At 45.3% G+C, this 11,564-nt stretch overlaps 1 protein-coding gene across 4 annotated transcripts; it reads left to right on the top strand.

Moving 5' to 3' along the window:
* Positions 1-173: 173 nt before the first annotated feature.
* Positions 174-6,418, top strand: LOC130538792 (mitochondrial coenzyme A transporter SLC25A42-like). Of its 4 annotated transcripts, none has more exons than XR_008953979.1 (9): positions 174-541; positions 1,749-1,895; positions 2,216-2,327; positions 2,939-2,964; positions 3,091-3,257; positions 3,374-3,490; positions 3,598-3,749; positions 3,828-4,541; positions 4,572-6,418. XR_008953979.1 is itself a non-coding variant. In XM_057056707.1 (9 exons), exons 3-9 carry the CDS (start codon positions 1,827-1,829, stop codon positions 4,160-4,162), a joined length of 978 nt encoding a protein of 325 aa, XP_056912687.1. In that variant the 5' UTR covers positions 174-541; positions 1,597-1,662; positions 1,749-1,826; the 3' UTR covers positions 4,163-6,418. The 4 variants fall into 4 exon arrangements, 3 of the variants coding, with proteins under 3 accessions (XP_056912687.1, XP_056912686.1, XP_056912688.1); XM_057056707.1 differs by adding an exon at positions 1,597-1,662 and having other exon boundaries at positions 3,828-6,418; XM_057056706.1 differs by having other exon boundaries at positions 3,828-6,418.
* Positions 6,419-11,564: the final 5,146 nt, after the last annotated feature.

The following is an 11,564-nucleotide window of genomic DNA, read 5'->3' as shown; positions in this document are numbered from 1 at the left end:
ATATATTTGCCTGTGCATCATGACACACCAAATGGTGATCTCGCACAAGAAACTGCCAAAGGCGTGTCCCAACGACGCCCCTTTAACGGCCCTTTCGCCATGGCACCCTGCTCCAACTCCATTTCCCATAATGCACCGCACCGTCCTTGTCAAACCCACCTCCCTGTGGTCGAGCTAACGTCTCGCTTCGTTGACAGGAGCGTTTACGACAGAAATACCAACAGCGTGGCTAAGCAATGTCAGCTGCTACAAGTCACAGCACAACTCACGACTGAGTGAAATGTGTTGGTGTCAGTGCCTTTATCAACCGAAGAAATGTGCTTTGGATCGCGGCATTTAGGTGCTTTGTCAATATTTGCATAAGGTTATAGGCAGTAACATTAATGGTCCTTTAGCAACAAGCTAACAGCTAATGCTGTTACTGTGTCTTACTCAAAGGCAGCTTCGGAAAAACGGTTTAGGATAACATATACATATATGTATATTCTGGGGAGAATTTGCAGCATCTGAAATCTGACGGGTCAGATCTCATCTTTATAAGGTAAGCGGCGCTTAGTTCTGGATGAGTTTGTAGAACATTAGTAAGTGCGCCACCCAGTGGGACAGGCAAGAGAAGTACGGTAAGATTATTTAAGGAATTAATATTAAGTAACATCGTAAGAGTCAGCACCTTGATGTATAAAACAATCCGAAAGGCATTAAATACCATTGTGAGTGTGGCTATATACTTATGATTGTTCCAGGCTTTAAACTCTTGAGCTAAATAAATAATAACAATAATAAGGACCAGGCTTAAATGACCATTTTTGCAGATGTGCAACTGCTCACCATCACAGAAACTGTTGTCTTGCTTTAGACAACAGTTAGGGCCACTGTCAATGGTCCACCACTCCACTATATGGCAGCAAAGTTTGACAAAGACTGACAGACAGCAAGGAAGAAAGACCTGTAAAATGATATGCATGTGGACAGAGGGCACAGCCCACCTCCCTAACGGGCCTGAGGTGGAATGTCAGGTTCTGGCCTGTTTGTAAGCTTAAGCTCTGCCCCAAAACCCTTTTTTACAAGTGGCAATATTAGCTTTGTCACGGCTCTGTCTGTAAATGATCGTTTTCTTCTCCCACTGTTATAGTCTGACAGCTGGTAGATCAAATAGCACAGCAGGAGGTCACACTCCCTGAACAGTGACGTTGCAATTTCTCTGCATTGTAACCTCAAAAGGCAGCCTCGGCGTTTGTGCACATGATTAGATCCTAATTTGTGCAAAGCCTGATTCAGGAGATTATATATAGATGTTGCAAACTGAGTTGCTGATCAAAGGTTACAGAATTAATAGCAGTTAACTTATATTACAAAGGTATGTACTGGGAAAAAATATATGAAACAGTCCCGAATAGACAAGAAATAGTCACATGAAAGAATACAATGGGGTTAGTGTGTGATATTGAAATGTGAGCCTGGTTTCTGGAATGATTTATGAATAGCCAATCCCTCACATAAAATCAGCTCCTAAAACAAAGAAACTTTTTTTTTCTTGACCACAGAAAAAGCATCTCCCTTCTAAAGTCCATTTTATGGACTTGTTTTTTGTACTAGAGATATGTGACTTGCTGTGAACTAGTCTTCTTCCAAACCGAGTAAGGTGGTAAACATTTACTAGAGGTGAATGGAGCCTGTTGAAATATCAGCTCTTGCTGCCCGTCGGTTCAGGTTCTCACAGATTTTGGCTGGATTTTGTCGTTCTTTAGAGGTTCCCGGCGTTTGTGCCTCTCCAGGCGTCGGAGTTGATGAGCAGGATTGGTGAGAGCTGGCTGTAGCTGTCAGGGATGGGAGTCCAACACCAGCAGGCGTCCATCGCGCAGGAGGAAATGCCGCATCGGCCCAGTCAGACCAAGGTAAGGTATTACCTGAAACTTCATTAACGCGGTCTTCTTTCAAGAAAGATTATAGAAATGATTGGACTGGATTGGATCCTGGTTCCTGGAGAAATTTGTAGTGTTCTTTGCAGGATTTGGAAATTTGATCAGCATGCCTGCGGTTCCTGGACGGTCTGCTGACAGGTTTTGTAAGCTGTTTTTGTCCAAATGCTGCCATCAGTTTAATAATCAACAGCTTCTCAAACGGCTGCTCAAACAAGTTTGTCACGCGAGGACTCGGCCTTTACGGGTTGTTTTTAATCTGTGTGATCAGTGATGCGGTTCCTCACTCTCTGTAGGGTCTGAACCAAACCCAATCCGTGATCAACTCGCTCTTCTCTGGAGCCTTATCTGGCGCCGTGGCCAAGACGGCCGTGGCCCCACTGGACAGGACTAAAATCATCTTCCAAGGCAGGTTTGCGCCTCATCTGAACTGGAAGCTGTCTGGATTTGTCACCAGTGTTGCTTTTACTTTATCACTCCACGGCAATCTGTCATCTAGTCATCTTACTAAGCAGTTTTTTTCCTTCGACCATTTCCCCCCAGTTATCTGAGTAAAAGGCGACAGTTTAACATCTGGAAATTCTGCAATACAGCTTGGCTCAATTTTCAAGCCTTACTAGTAATAATGAATGGAAGTCTGACCCTTATAATGAAACAGTTACCGTATTTTTTGGATTATAAGGTGCATTAAGCGAAACAAACCTCTGCGAGGCTCCTGACTACGGTAGCCGTAATGCTCCGACAATCCATCATGCGGTACGGCTACGTAGCTTACTAAAGTTGTATTAAAATATTTTGACAGATTTTTGAGCGGCGTGTACCACATAAAATCGGTTTGAGGTCAGGTAATGCATAAGGCACACTGTCGACCTTTGAGAAAATGAAAGTATTTTAATGCGCCTTATAGTCCAGACAATCCGGTACCTTATTTGTGCATAAAGGAGGTTTTGTGTTGTATTTAATTTGGTAGCAATGACACAGTATGATATCACTGATTTACCTCTTGGTTTTGTTTTCAGTGTCTTCAGCAAGATTCTCTGCAAAGGTAGGTTTACGTCCAATTATGGTCGTTGTAAGGAAAAGTTCTAACATTCTTTCCACATTACTTTGAACAAACCTTCACCTTTGGACGTGGAGTTATCAGTTCAAGCATGAGTGTATCGGTGTGCAGGAGGCCTACAAGTTGATCTACCGCACCTACCTGAAGGATGGCTTCTTCAGTCTGTGGAGGGGAAACTCTGCCACCATGGTGCGGGTCATCCCTTACGCCTCCATTCAGTTCTGTGCCCACGAGCAGTACAAGCGCCTGCTGGGAACCCACTATGGTTTTCAGGAAAAGTGAGTGAGACTTGGGGCCGTTGCACTTGGTTTGGAATTTACCGAGGCCTCGTTCAGTCGTCGCCTTTATTAGATCAAACTGGGGGAGCTGATGCCGTCTTTGCTGTGTGTTCCAGAGTTCTGCCGCCGTTTCCAAGGCTAGTGGCGGGCGCTTTAGCTGGCACCACGGCAGCGATGCTGACATATCCTCTAGACATGGTTCGCGCCAGGATGGCTGTAACGCCGAAGGAAATGTGAGCGTTACCTGACAAGCCCGCCGAGATAGCACAGTTAGCACAAAAGCTAATGCTAACTACGTGACACAATAACAGAAATGTAATTTTCTGACCTTTCTTCACAGGTACAGCAACATTGTGCATGTGTTTATGCGGATATCTCGAGAGGAGGGTCTAAAGACGCTGTATCGAGGCTTCGCCCCCAGTATTCTGGGTGTCATGTCTTACGCTGGCCTCAGCTTCTTCACCTACGAGACGCTGAAGAAAGTCCACGCTGGTCAGTCCTGCCGCTGCCATCCTCCTTTCTGTCGCTGACGCTCAGATTTGACCTCCGCTCCCCTCCTCTCTCCCGTAGAGCACAGCGGGCGCCTGCAGCCGTACTCGTATGAACGTTTCGTGTTCGGGGCCTGCGCGGGTCTGATCGGGCAGTCCTCATCGTACCCTCTGGATGTGGTACGACGCCGCATGCAGACCGCCGGGGTCACGGGTCACACATACAGCACCATCCTGGGCACCATTAAGGAGATAGTGGCTGAGGAGGGGGTTATACGTGGACTCTACAAAGGTCTGAGCATGAACTGGGTCAAAGGGCCCATCGCCGTCGGGATCAGCTTCACCACCTTTGACCTGACCCAGATCCTGCTGAGAAAGCTGCACCAGATGCGTCACACAGATCAAGAGCACCGATAGATTCTGGAGAGGAACCTCTCCTCGCATGGCCGCAGCCCTGTGGGCATCGGGTGTTCTGGTTGGTACAAACTCGTATATGCCGAAGTGCAATATGATCAGATTTATTATTTTTAACGTCGACACTTAACTAATGAGGCTGAAAGCGGATGTTCACGCTCACACTACAGTGTCCAGTTAAAACCTTGCCACATACTTTTAAGATGTATTAAATTTATTTAAGGATCAATACACCCCATTGGATTAATTAAGAGTTACAGGAATCAAACCAAAAGCTGTGAAGAAGATGCCGATTATATTAGGGTAGATTGTATAAAAATGAGTGCTGATCAGTGTGTAAAGCATGAGTGTTCTCAGTGTGTGTGTGTGTGTGTGTGTGTGTGTGTGTGTGTGTGTGTGTGTGTGTACACAGCACAACCCCACCCAGCAAATTGCTAACAATAATTTAACCTCATTGAAATTGTCAGTATTTGTTAGTTGTGTTTAAGTCGCTGCCACTCTAGTGTGTTTTAAGTTAAATTCCTGAAGAGATTAATTCAGTTTAAGCCTGTGCCAACAACCACAGAGGATAAAAAAAGGAGTTGAGGATTTTTTGTGGTTTGAATATATTAATATGTTGTTTTTAAAGATGTATCAGCAGAGATAGTTTGATTTTCTGAAATAATTGAGGCCAGATGGGACTCACTCCGACTAACTCAGCGAGGATATTATTTTTGAGAGTTTCTGTTAATCCACAGATTGAATATCTTAGATGAGACAGCTGTACAGTCGAATGTATTCCAGAACAGCCCTGTAACGAAGTTTACACTGTACTTTTAATGGCTACTGGATGAGAAACGCTGCTTTAACAGTAATATTTTAATGTTGCTGTTTGTTTCTTCCAACTGGTCGCTGGTAAAGGTCACTCATTCACACATATAGTAGGGTATGTAAAGTTTTGTCTTCCATATGATGTTGCTATGGTAGCTTCATCTTAACAGGTCATAAAATAAGTATAGTTTCATGAATTGTTGCAGTTGTCAGAGTTAGATGCTATACAAGAAGCAACCTCCCGGGGGCGCTATTATCCCGTTACAGGCATTTAAACGTATTCGGTCTCAGTGTTGACCGCAGCACATTAAACAGGCTCATGAAATGCTTACACATCAGTGTTTATGTAGATTTGTGTTTAATTTGATGGTTAATAGCTGTATCAGGAGCTATAGTGGAACAAATGGCGCCACACAGGAACGTTTAGCAAGACTGATTCCGCAACATTTCAGAACCTGGATTCATATCGCTGAACAGTCTCGACTTCGGGTTGATAAAAAAAAGAAAATCAGACATGAAGCTTCAGAACTTGACTCATCACTCAGCTCTGCCCTGAGACGTGTCTCCCTCACCTCCACTGATCACTTTATCAGCTCCCATCGATCCATTCACCTTTATCTCTTGTGATCCTTCAGGGAATTGTAGCAGCTTATCATCAGTCACATGATGATGTTCCGTTCAAATTTACCACTTCTGACCCACAGAAGGGTCGATGCAGGGTTGATCTTTGAATATCTGTGTGCAAAGTAGCAGAAAGTATCTAGTAACAGAAGTTACTGACTCAAGTGCCTAACGGGGAGCAGTAGTGTTCCCTCTAACCTTTGTCCAAGGTTGCCTCCATTTTCTAACCTTTGGGATTTATAATTATCTGAGGGGCATCAGACGAATGTGGTCTGGGGGATTGATAGACCTTTATGACTGAATGTAGAACTTCAGGGACAGTTTTTTATGTGACTTTTGTAAAACGTAAAACTGCCTTTGTTGGGGGTTTTGCAGGCTGTGGTAACACACTTGGTCCGCTCCATCCATCTCAGAACAATAAACGTTTAGGTCATTTTAGCTCTAATTTGGGGAAAGGAAACTTGGTGATCCTGCTCTGTTCTACACAACGAAATGCCAAATAAGCTTTATTTATGAGAACTCCTCAGTGGCTTGAAGAGGCTGAAATCAGAACTACAGCCAGACTTTTTTTTTATTTTAGGGTGACCTTCCATTGATGTGCAAACGGTTAAAATGTTTGCATGTTTATCACATATCTCGTATTTTTGCGTGTTTCCGTACCACAGTGGTATCATGGCTATTCTGTTCATCCCAGTGATTTTTGCCAATCCGATGTGAAACCCACTACTGTCACACCAGATGTCCAGATTCTAGTTATAATTGTGAAGCTGTAATAAAATGACTCTCTAATAAACTGTCTAATAAAACTGGATGTTAGTAACAAAACTATTTATTGTTTATTGTTTTTCTTGTACCTTTTGTTCATTCTGAACCTCATTTCAGTTTCAGTTAAAAAAAGGAATGTGGTAACCCCTAATGTCCGCTTGGGGGCGCAGCGTCCTCATGAATGACACCTGGCACAGGCGACCGGCAGGTGGCGCTGCAGCGCCGCCTCGAGAGCAGCGTGATGGCGCCAGCTCTCCGCCGGAGGCCTCGCTGGAGACCTGAACTTGATCTTGAAAGCAACAGTAGCCCAAATCAAGTCAAAACAAACAAGTGAATAATTAAAAAAATATATACTTGAACTTGAGGTACTCGAAAAGTAAGGAATAGCTAATAAGCCCTAATGATTTTTTAATATTTATTTAGACTAAATTCTTTTTGTCAGCTTCTCTCGAGATAAACATACATATATATAATTTTTTTTGCTTAGTTTCTGAAACAAAGACGGTCTGTTTGTGGGTAGATTTCTGGGAAGGTGAGAAGAAAAAAAGAGCAGGAGAAAAAAAGCCATGTAGAAGATCGAGGGCTAATTAGAATAAAGGAGGGAAAGATGGACGGAAGCTGACAGAGGAGGTGGTTGCTATAGATACATGGCATGATGCCAAATAGAGGCAGAGCCCCTTTGCATTTATTCAGATGATGGCTTCCTCTCTCTCTCTCTCTTTCTCTGAAATTTGTAAAAATCCATTCAGCCATTTTGTAAAATCAAGATTAATTTTAATCTAATTATAAAATGCTTCCGTTGCAATGTTTGTTAAAAAAAACATCTAAAAGAACAAATGGAGACACAGAGAATTAATATGGAATTCATGCTTTTAGATGGTTTTAATCCATTTGTGTAAAACAAATAAGATAATGGTAATAATTAGCTTTCCTTTCCCCTAAAATTGTCACTCAATGTAACATGAAGATAGAGCACCAATTATGACCAATTACTATAAATACGGGAGATTTACAGTTAATGGTGTCTTGAGACTGTAAACAAAACCGTTTTGTATTTTGAAAAAATGAACAAAGAGCTCTGTGGGACTGTATTCTATCAAAATTCAGACTGCACTTTACACACATTTTAAGAATGTTGGATTTTGACTCTCTCTGATGACCTGAAGCAGTCTGATCTGACCCAACACCAGTTTATATGATCATGTTTGCGTAACTGTTCTTTTATATGATGATTTTTACTTTTATAAGAGCATCCCGGTCCACATGTTTTGTGTTCCAGTTTAAGCGATGGAGAAAATAGATGTGACTGATGTTCAAAACCACAAATAAAAGCAGAGGGATGTGATACCATTTTATTGACTTCAGGATTTTACAGCACATCCATGAATTCAATGAAACATTTTTAGTTGAGTCAATTTGCGAAATACAGCAAAAAAAAGAGGATTTTTTATCCGAGAAAAACCAGGATAAGTCGTGTGTTTAATGCAGGAGAAAATAAATTCAGATATGAAAGAATGTTCCAGTGTTGTCTTGAAGTCCTCATTTTGTTTGGTTTCTGATTTTTCGCTCACGGCCACAAAAACCTGGAAACACAACACCAAAAATTAGAGAACTCAAAAGTCAACAAGACAGATCTTCTACAATAAACCAGAAATTAAAATAGTAAAGGGGTGGGAGGGCGGTGGTGGTGGTGGTGGGGGGGTGGGGGGGTTGTCGTCCTTCGTCATGACTACCAATATACGTCTGTGTTTGAGTCTGCACTCGTCCACCTTTGACCTCTGAAGTCTGGAGCGTCGAGAGGACATGCACTCACCAGGGAAACATGCAATTATACCCGAGAGCTGAACACACATGTGCACACGCACACACACACACACACACACACAAGCACGCGCACTAACCAGACACACTCCTGCTGTCTGCTTAAACGCAACCATGACTCATGGAGATTACAGATTTAATCTTAATTCAGATTTAATCTGTCAAAGAAAAACAGCAGCACGCTCAAGTCCAGTTAATCAGCCAGCTAATCAAGCATCGAACGTCTTCAGGTTATCTGGTTCTACGACACCTCACTCTGGACCAGGGCAGGGGTAAAAAAATGAAGGTGTGTGGGTTGAGATAAGATTGAGGAGGAGGAGATGGAGGTGAAGAAGGAGGCTGGAGCTCGACTCCAATTCCTGGATAGATGCTGGTTGAGACACTGGGCAATTATGAGGGGCCTCTAGGACCCTCCAGAGCTCTCACTCTGCCCACGCCGACCCAACCACTGTTAATACACACAGAGGAAGCTCCTCTCCTCACCACACACACGCCTGTGAGGACAACATCTTTATTTTTGATAAAACAGGCCCCAATCTTAACATTTCAACATTTTCTGTGGCTTTAATTAAGCAAACAGGGCAGAAAATATCTAAAAGATCTAATAAATTGAGCTCCTGGATTTATTCTGAATTTAACCCACCCTCCTGTCTGAAAACACACATTCACACTTCTCTGCTGACATTGTGTCCGTCCAACAAAGACGTCCCCGCAGTCCCCTCATTATAAATACATGTCATTGGATCACAGCTCCTCTGAATCCCTGAGTCTGCTGCGCTCTAAGTGGCCGTGACTGAGCCCTGAATGGGTGGCCGAGCAACAGCTATACCAATAGATCCAGCGCCGTGTGTGTGTGTGTGTGAGAGAGAGAGGGGGGGGGGGGCGACTACAGCCTTCAAGCCTATGGGAATGAAAGCTTCGCAGCAGGACCAGGTCAGAGGTCAGACTGTCTGTTACAAACGCAAAAAAGTGCAGCTCAGCCGCCACTGACAGGAGACAGAAGTTTTTTAAAAAAAATCTAAGGTTTGCAGGAATCTGGGTCATCACGTTTCTGCTGCCTCCACATCAGAGCTGGATGGAACCCATCCCTGCCCGTTTAGGAGGAAGGATGTCTATATAAATACATGGAATTTATGTGTGTGTTCAAAGCGCATCGTATTGCGTTCTGCGGGGGGACATGTGCCGGCGTCCCCGTCCCCCTGGAACCAGAAACCAGGCCACAGCGATGCTCTCTCTCTCTCCTCTCTCTCCTCCACTATCATTGTTTCAGTTTCCCTTGCTGCACTTGGAGAGATGACTCCAAATGGAAATCAGCAATTAAAAGCTAAATGCATCCCCACATTAAGAGTAAACGCCACAAAATACCTTGCTTTACTTTCTGCCTAAAGACCCCCAGATAGCTGCCTGCACAGTGCCTGACGGGAAATACGTAGCCACAGAAGTCACATTTATCTGGGCTGAAGTGGAAAAGGTTTTAAAAAAGGTGAAAAATAAGTCTGAATCAGGAGAATCTGCTTCATTTCTGGACACAAATGAGGGCGAAAAACAAGTACTGGACTTCCTTTAAGCATGAGTGAGGAACTATAAGGCCTGGTGGTGTGTGAATGGTTGAGGGACACATGCAAACAGGCAGTGCAGCGTGCACACACACACACCCTCCCCACTGAGTTACAGCCTGTGTCAGTGAGACAGGTCTATGGGTCTATTGAGGGAGCTGTCCCTTTCTGTAGAGCTAATGAAGCCTGCACCCACAGGCATAAAGAAGGGGAGAGTTACCAATACGCTCCTTCACCCATTCACTCACTTCCTCCCTTCACACAGCTCCTGATGAGGTAATGCTTTCTCTCTTAAAGGGATACCGGGAGGAGTGCACCTTTACGTGTTCGGGCCTGCGCCACCACTGCGCCAGAAAGGCTGTGAGTCTGATCTCATGACGGGCCAGCGTGTGACCCCTGGGGGTCTTGCGATCACAGCGTGGGCGAGGTCCCACCTGCGCTGTCAAAAAACTCAGAGGGTGAAAGTTGTAGGTTATTTAAAAAGGCACAGAAGCTCGGAGTCGTCGGGTTCTGCGAAGCTAACTGGCGCCGGCGCCGTCAGTGCGGAGGGGAGCACAGACAGGAATCCCACTTGGGCAGAAAGCGACGTGTCACTCGGAGGAGAAAATGTCAGCGGAAGCAGAGATGTGTGGGGAACAAGGCTCCCAGACAGCAAATCACACTTTCAGCAGGGAGGGGGGTCTGACTTTCGGCTGCCTGTCTATCAGCCCGTCTCTGACTGTGAAGGAGCTCTCTGTCCCGCCTAGTCAGCTCTTAGCAACCAGCTTTAGCTAACAATAGGCAGCAGCGCTTATCAGACAGTCTGGCAACTTCATTAGCATTAGCCAGACCCAGGCGACGGCCATCCTGAGGCAGACATCCACTCGGCTGGCCTTGACCCGTGAACTCCAGGGTCCTCCTTCACCTGCTACAGCAGCATTCATGCTAGAGAGGCTGTCTCGCCAGTGCACCACCATTGTGCACATGGTTTCCCAGCATTCCCACGCTCCAGGCTGAGACCTCGAGCTCGTAAGACGACTATGCTTTGGACACAACCGTATTGAGATGTGACATTATGGAGGCGTTTATTGAGTCTGCGTCTGACTGACGTGTTGAGATCTTCTTAGGGGGAAATATTTCAGTCCCTTATGCTTCCAATCTTTTTTTTTATATCCTCCAGTAGCATGTTTGTGTCTTCCCCTGGCACATCAAGGGTAAACTGATGACTCTCCTCGCCTCTTCTTCCTCTTCCTGATTCTCTGCCGTCTCTCATTGGCTCAGAGGGGCTCCGCGTCCCCACATTGGTCAGCGTTCGACAGAGAAACAACCACGCCGCTCCAGAATGGCAACGCGGCTGTTATTGTGAGAAATGAGGTCGAATGTGCCGCCGATCATGTGACAGTCAAGCGAGTGAGGGCGGGACGATTGGCGGGCTTTTGCTCAGGCTCGCGCCAGAGACCCCGGGACATGTGCAAAAGCCTGTGACTGAATCGACCCCGCCGCTCAGCATATGGACGCCGGCATCTCTCTATGCAAATGGTCGAGACAGAGACACATGTTCACAAATGCAGACAAACTGCCCCCCCCCATTCCCTCCACACCCTCCTTAATTGTTCCTTCTAAAACCAGACGGCCCCTCCTTAAATAATAACCCCTCCACTCACACCCTCCTCTCCATCCTCCCCTCATGAGAGACCCCCCAACCCCGCAGTCTAGACCTCGCAACCCTGTCTTTCACTCTCCACACCAGACACCCCAAAATCCACCCCCCCACCTCCTCCCCGCCCACTCTCCTTTCCTCTCCACCACCAGCAGACAGACCCCACGATTCACGTGACCGCCATTTTGCTGCC

This window comes from Takifugu flavidus, chromosome 15 (genome assembly GCF_003711565.1).
Source record: "Takifugu flavidus isolate HTHZ2018 chromosome 15, ASM371156v2, whole genome shotgun sequence".
NCBI lineage: Eukaryota > Metazoa > Chordata > Actinopteri > Tetraodontiformes > Tetraodontidae > Takifugu > Takifugu flavidus.
Note: the sequence above shows the minus strand (reverse complement) of the source record. Positions and strands in the feature narration are given on the sequence as shown.